Here is an 18,806-nt window from a genome sequence, read left to right on the forward strand (position 1 = left end):
GACGGTATAAAGATTTTGCAAAGGCCAGCAATGCTAAGAGCCTGGACCCAGGTGATGGCTGAAGGGCTGGACAAGAGGCAGTAGCTTTAAGAACTATTCTGATGGGACTCAGGACAATGACTGCCTATGAGGACTAAAGGAGAAAAATACGGGTCAGGAATGACTCTGAGGCTGCTGACCAGACACCTGGACTTTAAGAGGAAGAGCAGCCTTTTGAGAAAGGATAGTGAATTTGGTGTAGATCACAGGAAGCACTTTATTCATTAGAGAAGCATTTTAACTCCTTTGTAGCCAAGATAACCCATATTTATTACAAAAAAAATCAAAAAACACTTAGAAGTGCAATTAATTTTGTTTATTGAAACAATATAGATAAACTGTGAGTAATACAGATTGTTTTCAGCGTCATATAGGCATCACACATTTCTCCTGGTAATAGATGATGGATAGATAGATAGCCAAATAAAATACAATAGTAGAAGGAATCTAGAATGATAAATTTTATTACTAGATGTCTCCCTAGAGGTCAGCAAACCCAATCCCATTTTACAGATGAGTAAGTAACGACCAGGAGTCTAGCATTCTCCACTCTACACATTTAGGGCACTGACCATGTGCCAGGCACTTGGTGCTGGGCATATAAAAGTAAACGGAACATGGTACCCGTACTCATGGCACTCACAGCCAGGCTAGTGAGTGAGAGTGTCCAGGAAGCAGGAAATTTAGACACAGCCTAGTAAGCATTTTCAGACTAGCATGTTCACTGTGAGGTGCACCCAGTCCAGGCTTGGGAGCAGCCTCTGAAGGCCATGCATGAGCTGACCTAGGAAGGACGAACAGAAGTCAGCTAGACAAAGAGGCTGTGAAACACTGCCCCAGCGATGCAGAGGTGAGGGGAAGCAGAGTATGTCTAGTGGATCAAAGGAGTTCCAATACAAGAGAATTCTCATCCTGGATTTCAGAAACAATAGTCTCCTGACTCCCACTTTGGTGCTATTTCTAGAATGCTACCTGTCTCTCTAAGTCTCTTGACAACTATGTGATGATTCAGCACATATATCAATACTCTTGCATAGAAAAAAGGAAGCATACATGGCTCGTGCTTACCCAGAAACAGACATTAAGATTTTCCAAACCCTCCTGTTTAAAGTATATCCTTAGAGGAATCATTATGTTGTATTATAGCCTTTCATTTCCTCCCCAAATGTTTACATCCATTGGGTCATGCCATAAAGCTCTTAAGGCCGGAAGGGATTTTAAGAGATCACTGTGTCAGTGGCCAAGGGAACACAGGGTCGGGGAAAAGGAGGTGCTGAAGGCACAGAACAGTGGGAGGAGACACTACCCTGGCGCAGGCAATAAGGGGGTCATTGTCTGTAGAGAACGTAAACATTAACACTAAAACTGACCAAAGTCATTCTGCTCTTTTTATCACCATGAGCCAGCGATCTAGCAATTCTCAGTAATGTCAGTAACAACACATTCGCCCCTGCTGACCCTCCCCTCGCCCTGTGTATGCCACCGCACTTCCTGTACACCTGCACACAGAAAGCACAGCGCCCAGACAAGCTTTGGAAACATCTGGGGTGCCTGTGTTAGCCATCTCTTCATATACTACTACATACTCTCCATTCCATTCCTTTTTGTAAACCCAGCCCAAGTAGTCACAACCATATATACAAAAAAAACCACATCAAAGTTTATCTTCCTAGAATTATAACATTTATCTCCAATGAAGATTCTCATCTCTCAAGTCTCAAATCCAGTTTGAGCTGGGGCAGCTGGCATCTGAGGTTTGATGCTGTCCCTTCCGTGTTCACAGGCTTACCAGGAACAGTCCTCACCCATCCTCTCTGGCTGGGCTGTCTGGCACGTGCTTGGCGGGATAAACACCGAGGGGTCTTTAATGCCCAGCTGTATGTCGAAAAACCGCGTGGACAATATCACACTGTAATTTTTGGTGAATGTTTCCTGGACAGGATAACAATCCTTGACTGTATAAATGCCAATCCAGGTTTCATCTGTAAGAAGACAGGCAAAAATGCACGTATTTTTTAATTGTGGCAAAATATACATAAAATGGACCCTTTTAACCATTTTTAAGTACAGTCCGGTGGCACTAAGGACATTCACATTGTTATGAAAGCATCACCACCATCCATCTCCAGAAATTTTCCATCTCCCCCAGTTGAAACTCTATACCCATAAAACACTAACTCCCCATTCCTCCCTTCACCCAGACCCTGGCAACCACCATTCTACTTTCTGTCTCTATGATTTTGACTATTCTAGGTACCTCATATAAGTGAAATTATACAGTATTTGCCCCGTAGTAACTGGCTTATTTCACTCAGCATAATGTCCTCAACTTTCATCCATGTTGTAGCATGTGTCAGAATTTCCCTCCTTTTTAAGGTTCAATAATATTCCACTGTGTGTATACACCACCTTTGCGTACCCATTTGTCTGCTGGTGGACACTTGGGCTGTTTCTACCTCTGGCTATTATGAATAATGCTGCTATGAACATGGGTGTACAAATATCTGTTTGAGTCCTTGCTTTCACTTCTTTGGGGTATATGTCAAGAACTGTAATCGCTGGGTCATATGGTAACTCTATGCTTAATTTTGGAGGGAACCTTCATGTTGTTTTCCACAGAACAAAGGCCTGAGTTTTTGAAACAGCCTTGCGGGAGGTGTGTTGGCACCATTGCAGAGAAGAGCCTCACCTCTATGTATAAAAGCAGACACAATAATGGGAGTAGATCTGGTGTCTGCAACTTAGTGTTTTGGAGGAAGGAAAAGGAGGCACCCAATTCTAACATGTGCCTTAGACAAACCCCTTCCATGTCACAGACCACGGGGGAATCATGAAACATCAGAGCCAAGGTGAAGCCCATAACAGTCAAAGTGGCAGGAAGTTACAGGGCATATTAGAAGGCTGAGATGTTTCAAATGCCATGCTTAGAACCCAGCGCTACACAACTAGCAGAGTACATGTGGGGACTTCAAATGGAGTTAAATAATTTGACTAGGCTTCTGAATTCCCTTAACAACTACCTTCCTTAATGGACTTAAACGTTATTTCCCATCCTGCTTTCTCAGATGCAATACTTGAATACTTTGTGAAACGCTTACATGATCTGGCTGCCTTTCTGTCCGACCACTCCTGGACAGTGATCTGCTCCTGGGGCCCCCCTATGGAGTACTGGTCCTCAAAGGTGGAGTTCTCAGGAATGTCTAGGGGGTCCCAGGGGTCCATCAGGGTGATCTTGGAGCACTGCTTGGTGGCTTGCTCAATCTGAAACATCACTCCATCCTTATAGAGCAAAATATATTCAAATAATCTGGAAGACAGATTAAAAGAGAACAGTTCAGGACTTTATGTTACAATCACCATGTCTTTTATCAGCATAAAAGCCAAAGGCCTTTGATATAATTACTCTTAAAATAGAAAAAAAATAGTTTTGCTTGCTAGGCAATCATTTACTTATAAACACTAGACGCATGAACAACTTGAATATAAAATAAAGTTCAGGAGTCAAAACTGAATATTCATGAGACAATTACCTATTATGTCTATCAATTACCTATTACCTTATCAAGTACCTACTATATGACAGACCCTGTGCTTAGGATACAAACATGAGAAACGTGAGGCCCTGGGGTAGCAGCTGGTTTGTGACCTTTTAGCCTCAGAGACACAGGAGGATTTGACTCTTGCCTTAACTGAGTCCTTAGAGCACTGAGTCAAGGGACCACAGGGATATGCTGAATGCAGGATGACAAGAGCCCACTGAGGATGCACCAGCCACCTGTGTCCCACTCTCTCAGCTGTCATCACAGGAATGGGCTTTGGTGAGGTGCTGCTGCGCTGGGAATGGGCTGGGACAGGCAAGGACAAAAGCTGAGCGGACCCCAAGCGAATGTCTTCGCTGAACGGAATTTGTCTGCATGTTCTCAGCCTCGTCTCTCATGCCCAGTGCACACCCTACGTCAGGAGCAAGCCTGAGATATTCCCGGTCTGTGCCTGAGCCCACAGATCTCCTGCCATCACCTTGCACACTGTGTGATCACCAGCCCTGTGTCTTTCCTAAAGCTAAGCCATCTTGGTGTCGGATGAAGCTCGCTGAGTTTCCATGCATTCGACTGTCAATCTAAAACTCAGGGCACTGCTGTAGATCCTGTGGAGTAAGGTCGCAGCCCTGACTTCAAAAGTGAAATTCACAACACCTGAGGGCACAAGAGCCCCGAGAAGTAGCTTCTTGTGAGCAAATAACAATAGTCAACAGATTATCCACGGAATGTGAGGCTCACCACACTCCACAGCCCCTACAGAGGATGCCTGTTCTCCATCCCAAGTCAGAGCTTAAATTTTATTTTCTTCAGAAAAGAATATTATGGGCTTCCCTGGCAGCACAGTGATTAAGAATCCGCCTGCCAATACAGGGGACACAGGTTCGAGCCCTGGTCCGGGAAGATCCCACGTGCTGCGGAGCAACTAAGCCCATGCACCACAACTACTGAGCCTGCCCTCGAGAGCCCGCGAGCCACAACTAATGAACCCATGCTCCACAACTACTGAAGCCCGAGCACCTAGAGCCCGTGCTCCGCAACAAGAGAAGCCCGCACACCACAACGAAGAGTAGCCCCCGCTTGCCGCAACTAGAGAAAGCCCATGTGCAGCAACGAAGATCCAATGCAGCCAATAAATAAAAATACTGTAAATAATTTTTTTTAAATTTAGGATTAAAAAAAGAATATTATAATTGATAATTGTCCATATGGTCAAAATAGTACCATTATTAGTATACTTCCATTTTCTATGATCTAGCATAAAAACATAAGCATAACCACATTTTACGTATTTAGAAATATCGACCCTGCTTATTCCAGAAGATGTTTGAAATGGCTTACAAGGGTAAAACCCAAGCGCAGACCATGAGAAGTGGGAATGAATGCAGAAAGAAAAGGAAGTGTTCATTTTATGCGCTATTGCTCAAAAATGGAGCCAAACTTATACTATAAGTGCAGAGTTCACATCAAACTATAAGCCCTTTGGAGGAGCTTGGAGTTGGACTGTCACTGTTTCCTCACTCCCCATTAGGTCCCTGGCACATCAGGGTCTGGATACTCATGGAAGGAATACAGAAACATTAGCATCAACGTTAGAGCATAGTCCAGTCATAACATGGGATTCTTTGTCCATACACAAATCCTGCTCCCTGATCCTTTCAGGGAGAGCGGCCCCCCACGAAGCACTTATACTATATGCCCTCAGGAGTGCTGGTCTTCATCTTCCTCCTCCTCACCATCAGCATCATCTTCTTGTGCTTTCCCAAGTTCAAGGTGTTTAGGCTAGGGAGTCATTCCCAGCTGTGGTTGATACTCCAGTTGTGTGCAGTGATTGTCGCCTGAAAGATATGCAGCCATGTGCAGGGGACGGGGGGTTTCCTTCTCAAAACTCAGCCCCCGAATCCACAGGAGCAAAGAAGTGGGAGCCTGGCAGCCGAGTTTGTGTACATGACCTGGCCATCCTCCTCAGAGGGGGACATCTGACCCAGGGCGGGACAATCAGATTCTCTCGCTCAGATGTGTGGCATTGCCACTGCAGGTCTTCTAGCCAGTCACTTCCCGTGGCTGGTCGTGGCGTATGTAAACACAGAAGCCATGGGAGGCTAATTTCCAACAGGTGAACTGAGGAAGAGTAAAGAATGAAGCAGAGAAAAGCAGCAGCAAGCTGGGACTCCAACAGCTGTTCCTTTCCTGGATACATTTCCTCTCTGAGGCCCTGTGCCTACAGATCCACCTGCAGAGTTATGGTAATGTTTCCTTTGTTCTAATAACTTTCCATTTTCCTGCCTGGAACTTTTTCTGTGACTCATAACCAGGACTCGCTTCTAATACAGTTGAGGACTCCACTGTTCCAGCTAGAGCCCCGGGAACAGCCGCCAGCACAGCTGTTCTGGGAGAGGCACCGCACAGGCCACTGCAGAACCAAGGGTCACGGATGCCTGGTCAGTCACCTGCCGGGGAAGGGAAGGGGGCAGCAGGAAAGGAACTCTGCCAACTTCACTGTTGCCCAAGGCCAGCTCTGTCCATACACAGAAGTAAAATTTAATTTCAAAATGAGAATTCTAGGCTTGAAACAATCACTACAAAATGTTAACATTGGCTAATTTTGGGTGGTCTGAACACAGGTGTTTGTTATGATGTTCTCTGTACTTTTCTAAGTTTTCAAAATATTTAATTTGGAAAAAAAGAGAGCACAGTCTGATACTGAGGTTATGTTGACAGTGCCTTAAGTAAAACAGAAAATATTAATTTAATGGGAAACAAAATAGAACTGTATAAATCATTTTTTCAAAATCCCATGTGGATATAAATCTAATACTACTCCACTCGAAGTTTTGGAAAAGCAGATTTTCACAGCTTGTATGTTTATATGAACATATTCATAGTCAAAATGTAGGTTCTCCATCACAAGTAGGATAAAGAGCCTGGAGCCCCATAGAGCCAGAAGGTCAAAATGCAGAGGTCAGCCAGGGTTGAAATGAGTCATCTGCCTGGGATGCTGTGCGGATAATGAGCCCTCGATCTGAAGGAGTGATGGACTTCAACAGACACTGGATCCTGGGAGGTGAGATCAAAGCCTGGCTCTGAAGTGGAGGAAGCTGTGAGGACAGGAGTCACGGACCGCACCCCCAGGGTGCCGTCAGGCAAGGTGAGGGGCTGGAATGGGTGTGAAGGACGAGGCAGGCAGGCCAGCCCTGGGTCAACAACAGCCTGCAAACGTCGCCTCGTCGCTGGCCAGACACCAAGCAAAGCACTGTTCTCGGGAGGGCCCCGCCGCCGGGTCTCAGGCTCTCCCGGCCCACGCAAGGGGTCAGCAGGCCAAGGTTTCCATGGCAACCCGAATGCAGAGGAGGTGCCCAGCGCACCATGATGCCTCTCTCCTTGTGGGACAAAGGATTTTTGTGGCTTCTGACAAAATTCTCAGGCTGCGTGGACAATTTCTATTGTTTCCTGAAAATCCATTTTCCTAAAAATTGAAACTCCAATTTAGAGAAATAAGAACTCTGTGCATGTGTGTCTGTCGATTTTATAGTTAAATTTAACTTATAATGGTGGTAAAATACACATAACATAGAATCTACCACCTTAACCTTTTTTTTTTCTTTTCTTCTGTTTTTTTTTTTTTTTTTTGGCTGCGTGGGTCTCGTTGCTGCTTGAGGGCTTTTCTCTCCAGTTGTGGCAAGTGGGGTCTACTCTTCGTTGCAGTGCACTGGCTTCTCAGTGCCCTGGCTTCTCTTGTTGTGGCGCACAGGCCCTAGAGTGCACAGGCTTCAGCAGTTGCAGTGTGTGGGCTCAGAAGTTGTGGCTCGAGGGCTCTAGAGCACAGGCTCAGTAGTTGTGGTACACAGGCTTAGTTGCTCCAAGGCATGTGGGATCTTTCTGGACCAGGGATCTAACCCACGTCCCCTACATTGGCAGGCGGATTCTTAACCACTGCGCCACCAGATAAGTCCATCTTAACCATTTTTAAGTGTACAGTTCAGTGGTGTTAAGTACATTCACACTGTTGTACAACCAATCTCCACGACTCTTTTCATCTTGCAAAACTGAAACTCTGTACCCATTAAACAACTCCACATTTCTCCCTCCCCCAGCTCCTGGCAACCACCATTCTACTTTCTGTCTCTCTGAACTTGACTACTCTGGGTACCTCACATAAGTGGAATCATACAGTATTTCTCTTTTTGTGACTGGGATTTTCACTTCGCATAATGTCCTCAAGACTCATCCACGGTGTAGCATGAGTCAGAGTTTCCTTCCTTTATAAGGCTAACTAATGTTCCATTGAATGTATGTCACATTTTGTTTATCCATTCATCCATAGATGGACACTTGGGTTGTTTCCAAATTTTGGCTATTGTGAATAGTGCTGCTATGAATATAGATGTGCAAATATATTAATTTTAGTGTATTATACACATTTTACAAAAATAAATAATTATTTATATATTTTCTAAACTACATTTTAAATTCAACAATTTATCCTTGGTATCCTTCCAAATATTTCCAAAAAATACATACCTATGGGGTCATTTTCCCCTAATTTACTATGAAATGCAGAAGAGTTGAAGGACTAGTACAATGATCACCTTTATATCTACCTTTTAGATTCAACAAGTATTACATTTTGTCATATTTGCTCTATCTACTTTCTAAATATCTCTTACAAACGAGGCTCTGTACTTCATATCCCATCACATAGAAGACAGGTGATGTCCCATTCCATTATTAATGTTACCAACCTTGATCACCAAGTCAGGTGATTACTCCAAATGTCTCCATCACAAAGGCATTTCTTTTTGGAATTGCCAAGTAACTGGTAGGTAATACTTTGTGAAGCTAAGAATATCCTGTTACCCCATAACTGTCACCTAATCATTTTAGGTAAAACCATTTCCTAAATAGTTATTTCACTGGAGGTTGGTATAATGCTACCAATGGTTTAGCAAATGGCATCTGTCCATCTATCTAGTATCACTCTGCATTCTTGGGTTTTTATTTGTTTAACATATGATGAATGATTAAAGTCATTATTCCAGTTAATGCTCAAATTATCCCAAATTTGGTCAATGGGAGCTCCTTACACCTGGTATTTGTGACTTATAACAGGACTCCATCAGTCTTTGAGTGATTCCTGGCTTTCTGTGACACAAGTTTCCCATGCTCATCTTAGACTTTCCTTGCACCAAATCTAAAATCAGTCATTTTTCTGAGGAACCCTAGAACTTACTGGGAAACAACTTAGAAACCAACATCAGGGCCCTAGATGTGCTTGTTTTCACTGGGATGTCATTGTTTTGAGGAACTTTCAGTGGTCAGAGCTTTTTACATTAAAAAAAATCATGAATTCATACTGGTATTTCTAATCTAAATTTAACATTATAGGTTCTCCCCTATCACTTTTGTTTTTATGTTTGTATATATTTCCTCTTAAAGTAAAAATCATGCTTCCTGGGCTTCCCTGGTGGCTCAGTGGTTAAGAATCTGCCTGCCAATGCAGGGGACACAGGTTTGAGCCCTGGGCCAGGAGGATCCCACGTACCATAGAGCAACTAAGCCTGTGTACCACAACTATTGAGCCTGTGCTCTAGAGCCCGTGAGCCACAACTATTGAACCCATGTGCCACAACTACTGAAGCCCACGCATCTAGAGCCCATGCTTCGCAACAAGAGAAGCCAGCACAATGAGGAGCCTGCACTCCACAACGAAGAGTAGCCCCCACTCACTGTAACTAGAGAAAGCCTGTGCGCAGCAACAAAGACACAATGCACCCAATAAATTAATTAATTAATTTTTTAAAATCATGCCTCCTAAAAACATTAGCAAATGTATTTATTTGCTTTATCCTAAAATAGCTTTGAAATAATACTTTCAAAAGTGTTATCAAAAAATAGAACTGCTCAGTGAGTTTAAGATTTCATTGAAGTTCTTTTTGTCTTTAGAATACAACTCAATAGTGCATTCAAAATTCTCTTGGATTCAGCCTATTTCCTGAGTGGCTATGTTTCCATATTGATAAATCATTACCTAATCATCATTTGTTTGTTTGTTCTCAATTCAGGGACTTCGCACTTTCCCCTTTGATTTAATTTTATTATTTAAATATGTAAAAATTTTCATGTTTCAGAACTCAGAACAATATAAAAAAAAAAAATACCTTCAGAGAATTCTCACTCCCATCCCAATCCCTGCCCCGCATCCCCCATTCTCCTGATGGACAGAATCTTTCATTGGCTTCCATGTTATTTTCCTTCACTTCTTTTGACAAAAAATAAGCACACATGTATGCACTCTTATTTCTTTCTTCTTTACAGAAAGGGTAGAACACTACATACACTTTTCTGCACCTTGCTTTTTCTTGTCTTTATTAATACATAGAGGTTGTCATTATTCTTTTTTATGGTCATGTAATAGTTTATTGTGTGTAATACCATTGGTTATTTAGTCAGTCTCCTACTAATGAACATTGGCTTGTTTCCATTCTTATTATATTGCCCAAAACGCCACATTGAATAACCTTGTGCTATTTTGGAGGTATATATTTAGGGTGAATTACTAATATGAAACTACTAGGGCAAAGGGTTTTTGTTAATATTATCAGATTTCTTTTCAGAGAGTTGTGCAGTTTTGCACTCCTATCAGCAATATGTGAGAGCACCTGTTTCCTTTATAGTCTTGCCAACAGAGCATGTTGTCAAACTTGGATTTGTGCCCATCTGATAAGTAAGAAGCATTATCTGTCAGGGTTTTTGGTTTGTTATTTTTAAGGAACTTTTTCCTTTTTTTTTTGGTAAGCATAATGAACATACAATAGACTGCGTAAATCTAAAGTGTAGAGCTTGAGAAATTTTACAAAGTGAAGAACAGGGAAGCCCCCACCCAGATCCAGTTATGGCCCCACGGAAGCCTCCCCCGGCCCCTCCCAGTCACTTCCCTTCCATAAGGAATTAGTGTGGTTTTAATTTGCCTTCACTCATTATACTTAGTTGAACATCTTTCCATATGTTTAAGGACCATATGACTGTCTCAATTTTCTATAGCTAGTGATTTAGCCTTTTGTGTCTGATATAAGTTGCAGATATTTTTTCTCTGCCATTTGTCTGCTGACATTATTTACATTTTTTTCTACAATGCAAAGGATTGTACATTTTTAAAATCAGATTCCTTATATTGCTTTTTCATTGTGTCATATTTAGAAAACCTTTCCCTACTTCCACGTTATAAAAGAATTTACCCATGATTTGTCTTATCCCTGTATGGTTTTATTTTGTTAACATTTAGATCTTTATCTCTTTTGGAATTTATTCTTGTGTATGGTGTGCGGTACGGATACAATTTTTTCTTTTTGTCAATTGTTCTAACACCATTGATTTAAAAGACGATCTTTTCTCCAGTTATCTGAGATGCCACCCTTATCATACACCAACTCCAGATGTATGTCGGTCTACTTCAGGACTCTACTTTATTCCATTGGGTTGTCTACCTATTCATGCACCTCTGTCACACTGCTTTAATTACAGAGACCCAATAGTGTGTTGTTTCATAATCTTGTAGAATTTACTAGACCTCCTATTGTGTCCTCCTCTTCCAGGGTTCTCCTAGATATTTGGGTTTTTTAATTTTTCCATATGAAGTTAGAATTAATTTATTTAGCTCCAACAAAAGCCACCTTTTTGGCATTTGGAGGGACTAAGTTAAATTTAAATACTAATGCAGGAAGAATTGATATCTGTATGATGTTGTCATCCTATTCCTCCCCCAAAAAAAATGTCTTTACATTTTTTCAAATCTCATTTTGTGTTTTTGTGTATTTCAGGAGTGTTAGAAATTTCTCCTGTACAGATTTTGCACATTTCCTTTGAATTTATTCCTAAGTAGTTTGTCTTGTTGTTTTCAATGTTACTGTTTTAAATGAGACCTTCCATTGTTACTTCTAGCAGATTATTGTTTATATATATTAAAGCTACTGATTTTTCAGGCTAATTTTGTATACAGCTACTTTACTTAATTCTCTTAGTTTGAATTAGTTTGAATTACTTTTATTTTTTAGGCCTTTTATGTTTTCCAGGTATATTGCATCCATATCATTGGCAGAGATAGTTTTTACCTCTTCTTTTCTAATTCTCGTGTCTCTAAATAGTTTACCTCTCTGATTATATTGGCCAATAAATCCAACACAATATTAAATAAAATGGAGATAATGGACATCTTTGCCTTTTTGCTGAGTTTAGTGGGAAAGGGTTTTACGGTTTCAATATAAAGCAGATTAAAAACTATACAGATTTCTTCATATTAAGGAAGTATCAATCAGTTCTTATTGAATGCTTTGTATCAAGAATGTTTCTGAATTTTATCATTTGCCTTTCATAGATGTTTATAGATTTCCTGAAACTGAATCACCCTTACATTCCTGGAATAAACCTCACTTGAACATAATGTATTCCTTTTTTTTTTTTTTTTTTTTTAATGTGCTATTGGGTTCAGTCTGGTATTTGGGAATTTTTGGTCAATGATTGCATCAATTTTTGTAAATGACATTGCTTTACAATAATTTAACAGATGCATATTTCTCTTCTGTGTGTGTGTGTGTACACACACACACACCATAATTTGCTTCAGTAGTTCCCTATTCATGACACTTTAGATTATTTCCACAGCTTGTTAGTATTCACAATGCTAAATACAAATTGGAGATAAGCCCTTTGGTCTTTCTGTTTTTATATCCTCCTTTAAAATTTATAGCCTGGGATTGTTGGATCAAAGGAAATTCCATTTTATATTTTATGAGGTACTACTGTTTCCCAAAAAGGCACAGTGGAATTTTTAACTGGGTGTAACGCTTCATTAATTTCTTCCCTTTAGGAAAGATACTAAAAGTTTACCCTACTATGAGAAAACCTTTCTGTCTAATTTCTCTACCTCAGGAAAAGGTTTATAGACAGCATGAAAAGCACTGTAAAAAAGTTTAGGTCAGTATTTTGTCTTGTGGAACTGAAAACCACAGCCACAGAAAGAGAGAGAAAATGAAAAAGCAGAGGACTTTGTACCAGATGAAGGGACAGGATAAAAACCCAGAAAAACAACTAAATGAAGAGGAGATAGGCACCCTTACAGAAAAAGAATTCAGAATAATGATGGTGAAGATGATCCAGGACTTTGAAAAAAGACTGGATGCAAAGATCAAAAAGTTTACCAAAGACCTAGAAAAATTAAAGAGCAAACAAACAGAAATATGCAACACAATAACTGAAATGAAAAATGCACTAGAAGGAACCAACAGCAGATTAACTGAGGCAGAAGGGCGAATAAGTGACCTGGGAGACAGAATGGTGATCATCACTGATACAGAAAAGAATAAGGAAAAAAGAATGAAAAGAACTGAAGACAGCCTAAGAGACCTCTGGGACAATGTTAAACATGCCAACATTTGCATTATAGGGGTCCCAGAAGGAGAAGAGAGAGAGAAAGGACCCGAGAAAATATTGGAAGAGGTTATAGTTGAAAACTTCCCTAACATGGGAAAGGAAATAGCTACCCAAGTCCAGGAAGCGCAGAGAATCCCAGGCAGGATAAACCGAAGGAGAAACATGCCAGGACATATATTAGTCAAGTTGACAAAAATTAAAGACAGAGAAATGTTATTAAAAGCAACAAGAGAAAAACGACAAATACCATACAAGGGAACTCCCATCAGGTTAACAGCTGATTTCTCAGCAGAAACTCTAAAAGCCAGAAGGGAGTGGCATGATATATTTCAAGTGATGAAAGGGAAGAACCTACAACCAAGAATACTCTACCCAGCAAGGATCTCATTCAGATTTGATGGAGAAATCAAAAGCTTTACAGACAAGCAACAGCTAAGAGAATTCAGCACCACCAAACCAGCCCTACAACAAATGCTAAAGGAACTTCTCTAAGTGGGAAACATAAGAGAAGAAAAGAACCTACAAAAACAAAAACAAAGCAATTAAGAAAATGGTAATAGGAACATACATATCAATAATTACCTTGAATGTAAATGGACTAAATGCCCCAACCAAAAGACACAGACTGGCTGAATAGATACAAAACAAGACCCATATATATATATGCTGTCTACAAGAGGCCCACTTCAGACCTAGGGACACATACAGCCGGAAAGTGAGGGGATGGAAAAAGATATTCCATGCAAATGGAAATCAAAAGAAAGCTGGAGTAGCAATACTCACATCAGATAAAATAGACTTTAAAATAAAAAATGTTACAAGAGACAAGAAAGGACATTACATAAAGATCAAGGGATCCATCCAAGAAGAGGAGATAACAATTATAAATATATATGCACCCAATATAGGAGCACCTCAATACACAAGGCAAATGCTAACAACTATGAAAGAGGAAATGCAAGGCAGAAATAGAGACACAGATGTAGAGAACAAACACATGGACACCAAGTGGGGAAAGAGGGGAGGGTTGGGGGGGGATGAACTGGGAGATTGGGATACCAAATTGTACACTCTAAATATATGCTGTTTATTGCCTGTTAACTGTATCTCAATAAAAGTTCTTTTAAAAAAAAGTAAAGGAATTACTTTTACTACTATAAAAAAAAAAAAAAAGAAAGACGTTTAGGTCAAAGAATTAAGGTTCCCAATCTACCACTGGTGACCATAATTTCAATCTCCATATTTCCTATATGTAAAGAAAGACTATGATTTTGAATCTCACAGCATTATCATGAAGATGATTTGAGATGATAGATATGGATTTATAACTTTGTAGGAAACTCTGCTTACAGTTGTGTTTACTATAATCGGTTAATGTTTAACAAGTGAACTACTCATTTAACTTGTACACATTAAGATGTGATCTACTATGTAACAAAAAAAGGTTAATTCATTTGGATGACATGGAGAGATGAAGGAGAGAACATTCCTGAGGGCATAATGGACCCCTTTGTGGAAGACCTAGCAGGCATTCCCACACATTCTCCCTGACCTGCCTCTCAATATAGAGACTGAGAAAGTATACTCATATACTCATTTTCTTAGTCTTCCTTGATGCTAGGAGTATTATTGGTTCTGGACTTGGAGACCTACAGTGAAGTCAATGGGGAGAGGGAATCCTCTGGAAATTTATTTTCTCTCAAAAAAAAAAAAGAAGAGGAGAGTCTCTGTTCCACTCTGCTTCCTTCATTTTATGTCTTTGAATGTACTTAGGCGAGAACATCATGCTTAGAGTGGAGGCAGCCATGTTGAAGCCATAAGGCAACAAGTCAGCCTGCCCTCTTGCAACTATGAGCCAACATTCTAAACATGGCAGAGTGGGTGGATGGAGAAGAACCAGGGCCCCTGATGAAACTGTTGAGTTAAACCTACAAACATGTATCACCAGAATTCTGAGGTAAACAACAAACAATTATCCTTATAATTTAAGTCTCTGACAGTCAAATTTTCTGCAGCCAAAAGCATCTTACATGAAATAAGTAAAAAAACAATACTTTATAGGTATTACCTATTGGATTTCTCTAACAAGTCTATAAAAGCCTTCCCTTCCAGAAAGAGCACGGCCCAGGGATTTGGTTAATCCTAGAACTTGAAATACTGGAGCCTAGCCTGGACATAAATGAACCCAAATAGCTACTGCCTTCACAGCCAAGAGGCAACTGTTTTTCTGTCCTCAACTGGGGTAGTCAGGGGGGAAAAAAAAACCGTCTAAGGCAGAAGTTACAGACTGGCAAATTCAGCTGGCTGACATGTTATTAGCTTTTTTACTTTTTTTTGAAAAACCGACAAGAAAATATGAGGCTCAGAGCATAATTTAGTAGTAAATAATGGTGCCAGAATCAGACCCAAGACGTGCTCTGCAACCAGACTCATTCTAATTCACTAATACCACGTTCTTTGCCTCCTTCCACAGGGGAAAGGAATGATTCTTCCCATGCACATAGAAGTACTTGGCCATCCAAGATATACTAAATTACAGAAAAGGGAGTGGACAAATATTATATTGTGATTACAAAAGTCCTTTGGCTTTTATGGAAGAAACTGGACAAATTTTGGATTTGTTTAATATGCAATATAATAGATTAGTAATGCATGCCGGCTCTCTGACTCTCAGCAGGAAGAATTGAGCTGCGGCCACTTGACATTCTGGCGTATACCAAGATTGAGTTACACCCTACAGTAATCATGAGACATAAAAGAAAAACACTATTTCAAAATTGTCGTGTTAGACACCAACTCATCATGCAGGCTGATGCCAACCACATATAACAAAAGGAAAATTAAATTACTTGAGAATGCAGCCTTAGGAAAAGTAAAGTCAAAGAATAATTATGTGTGCAATTTAAGAAGCTGTAAGGTGATGGGCCTCCACTGCTTGGATTCTAGTTCAAAAGAAGAAAAGAGTTCTCAAGAAATTGAAGAGTTTTTTTTTTTTTTCCAAAAATGCATCTGGATGAATATTGGCAAGGTGTAGGCATATATTCTTTCATCTGATGGAAGTTAATAAAAAAAAAACTTCTCACGAGGCAATAGTTCAAGCTGGCTTTTTTTTTTTTTTCTTCACCACCACTAAAAAAAACAGCCTCTTTACAGAGATACCCATGTTGTCATGGTACACAGTGATTTCTAGAACTTCGTATCAGGGGTATTAAGGAGGCTGGGAGGGTACAAGGATAGTCACGTTCATACAGTCAGCCCTATGCTTTTCAGCAGAAAAATATCAGTTCCCACCATGTTGAAATATAAACACACACAGACCCTTCCAGCTAACAGTTAACAAAACAAAGATATAAATCTTATTTTTCACTTTCACTGGGATTTGGGATGATACTGCATTTAAGAAAAAAGGAATGTGTGGCCACAAGAATAGCTTTCCAATGAAAAACATGATTTTTTTTTCTTTTTATTTTTTTTATTTTTTTTTTATTTTTGGGGGGGTACACCAAGTTCAATCATCTATTTTTATACACATATTCCCATATTCCCTCCCTCCCTCAACTCCCCCCCACCCTCCCTCGAGTCCCCCCCACCCTCCCCATCCCAGTCCTCTAAGGCATCTTCCATCCTCGAGTTGGACTCCCTTTGTTATACAACAACTTCCCACAGGCTATCTATTTAACAGTTGGTAGTATATATATGTCTGTGCTACTCTCTCGCTTCATCTCAGCTTCCCCTTCACCCCCACCCCCCCAAACCTCAAGTTCTTCAGTCCATTCTCTGCATCTGCATCCTTGTTCTTGTCACTGAGTTCATTTCATCAGTACCATTTTTAGATTCCATATATGTGAGTTAGCATACAATATTTGTCTTTTTCTGACTTACTTCACTCTGTATGACAGACTCTAGGTCTATCCACCTCATTACATATAGCTCCATCTCATCTCTTTTTATAGCTGAGTAATATTCCATTGTATATATATGCCACATCTTCTTTATCCATTCATTTGTTGATGAGCATTTAGGTTGATTCCATGTCCTGGCTATTGTAAATAGTGCTGCAATAAACATTTTGGTACGTTTCTTTTGGGATTATGGTTTTCTTTGGTTATATGCCCAGAAGTGGGATTACTGGATCATATGGTAGTTCTATTTTTAGTTTTTTAAGGAACCTCGAAACTATTTTCCATAGTGGCTGTACCAACTTACATTCCCACCAACAGTGCAGGGAGAGTTCCCTTTTCTCCACACCCTCTCCAACATTTGTTGTTTCCAGATTTTGTGATGATGGCCATTCTGATCGCTGTGAGGTGATACCTCATTGTGGCTTTGACTTGCATTTCTCTGATGATAAGTGATGTTGAGCATCTTTTCATGTGTTTGTTGGCCATCTGTATGTCTTCTTTGGAGAAATGTCTATTTAGGTCTTCCACCCATTTGTGGATTGGGTTATTTGCTTTTTTGGTATTAAGCTGCATGAGCTGCTTGTATATTTTGGAGGTTAATCCTTTGTCCGTTGTTTCGTTAGCAACTATTTTTTCCCATTCTGAGGGTTGCCTTCTAGTCTTGTTTATGGTTTATTTTGCTGTGCAAAAGCTTTTAAGTTTCATGAGGTCCCATTTGAAAAACATGATTATCAAAATAGAAAATGCAGTGAAGGCACCGTGCAGCAGACTATCTATGGGGAAAAAAAAACTAAAACAAAAACAAACAGAAGCTGTGAATTATAAGATATTATTCCAGAACACAAGTAAAAAAAACATAAAAAGTGATGAAAAGGCTAATGAAAAGATAGGAAATGTGTAGGGCAGATGTAAGAGAACCAGTACATGTTAAGTAGAGTGATATCTACAAGGAACAAAGAGAGAAAGAGTATCGAGCCTTCAGAAATTTCCCTAGAGCTGGGCGTTAACCATGAGATGTTAATGTAGTTCAAAGATTAATATATTCACACTACTATATATAAAATAGATAAACAAAAGGACCTATTGTAGAGCACAGGGAACTATATTCAATATTTTATAATAACCTATAATGGAAAAGAATCTGAAAAAGAATATATATGTATATATATTCATATTTTCTCATGCATACACATATATATACATACATACATATATATACTATGTATGTATAACTGAGTCGCTTTGCTGTATACTGGAATCATTGTAAATCAACTATACTTCAATAAAAATTTTTTTAATTTAAAAGAGTTCAAGGATAATGAAAACAATCTACAAAGACTTGGGCATAAAAAAAAAATTGTTAAAACTAAACCAAAATTACTTTGGTATCAGACTTCTCTTATAGAGCTCTAAATGCCATAAAAAAAATTTAAGCAAAAATACTATTATTACCCAATGAATTGTATACACCCCCAATTATCATTATGTAAAAAAAGCAATAAGTGGAATTTCTCCAACATTCAAAATCTCTGAAATTACACCACCACAGCAGTACCCTGTCTGAAGAAAATTAATCAAGTATATTCCCTAGCTGACCGAAACATGAATCAAAATCGAGTCAGGTGAATGTGAACATAGATATAAAAGAAATTGCAGTGAATAATAAAAGGAGTAAAATAATTTATTTCTCCGTTAACAGAGGACCTTGTGGCAAAGCTACTTAGCAGTTTGTACAAACACACACTATAAAAATTCCTCTGTGTTTTAACAAGTGAAGAAGTTGACCTTTTAAAGGCTTGACTCAGCGTGGTGAAAGAAGGAAAGACGAGAAACCATCCAAACACTTTAAATTCTTTTCCACATACCGAGTGGGACCTAAATAAATACTCGTCCTTTACAAAAG

General features: G+C 39.7%; 1 protein-coding gene across 1 annotated transcript in view; it reads right to left on the reverse strand.

Moving 5' to 3' along the window:
* Window positions 1-346: 346 nt before the first annotated feature.
* Window positions 347-18,806, reverse strand: part of EPDR1 (ependymin related 1) — a 32,154-nt gene continuing 13,694 nt past the window's right edge. The window contains exons 2-3 of the mRNA XM_057733152.1: window positions 3,138-3,346; window positions 347-2,021 (exon numbers count right to left, since the gene is read on the reverse strand). Of these exons, the coding sequence (XP_057589135.1) occupies window positions 1,825-2,021; window positions 3,138-3,346 (406 nt within the window). The 3' untranslated portion in view covers window positions 347-1,824. The remainder of the gene's footprint in view (window positions 2,022-3,137; window positions 3,347-18,806) is intronic.

Source organism: Hippopotamus amphibius, chromosome 4, assembly GCF_030028045.1.
Source record: "Hippopotamus amphibius kiboko isolate mHipAmp2 chromosome 4, mHipAmp2.hap2, whole genome shotgun sequence".
NCBI classification, from domain to species: domain Eukaryota; kingdom Metazoa; phylum Chordata; class Mammalia; order Artiodactyla; family Hippopotamidae; genus Hippopotamus; species Hippopotamus amphibius.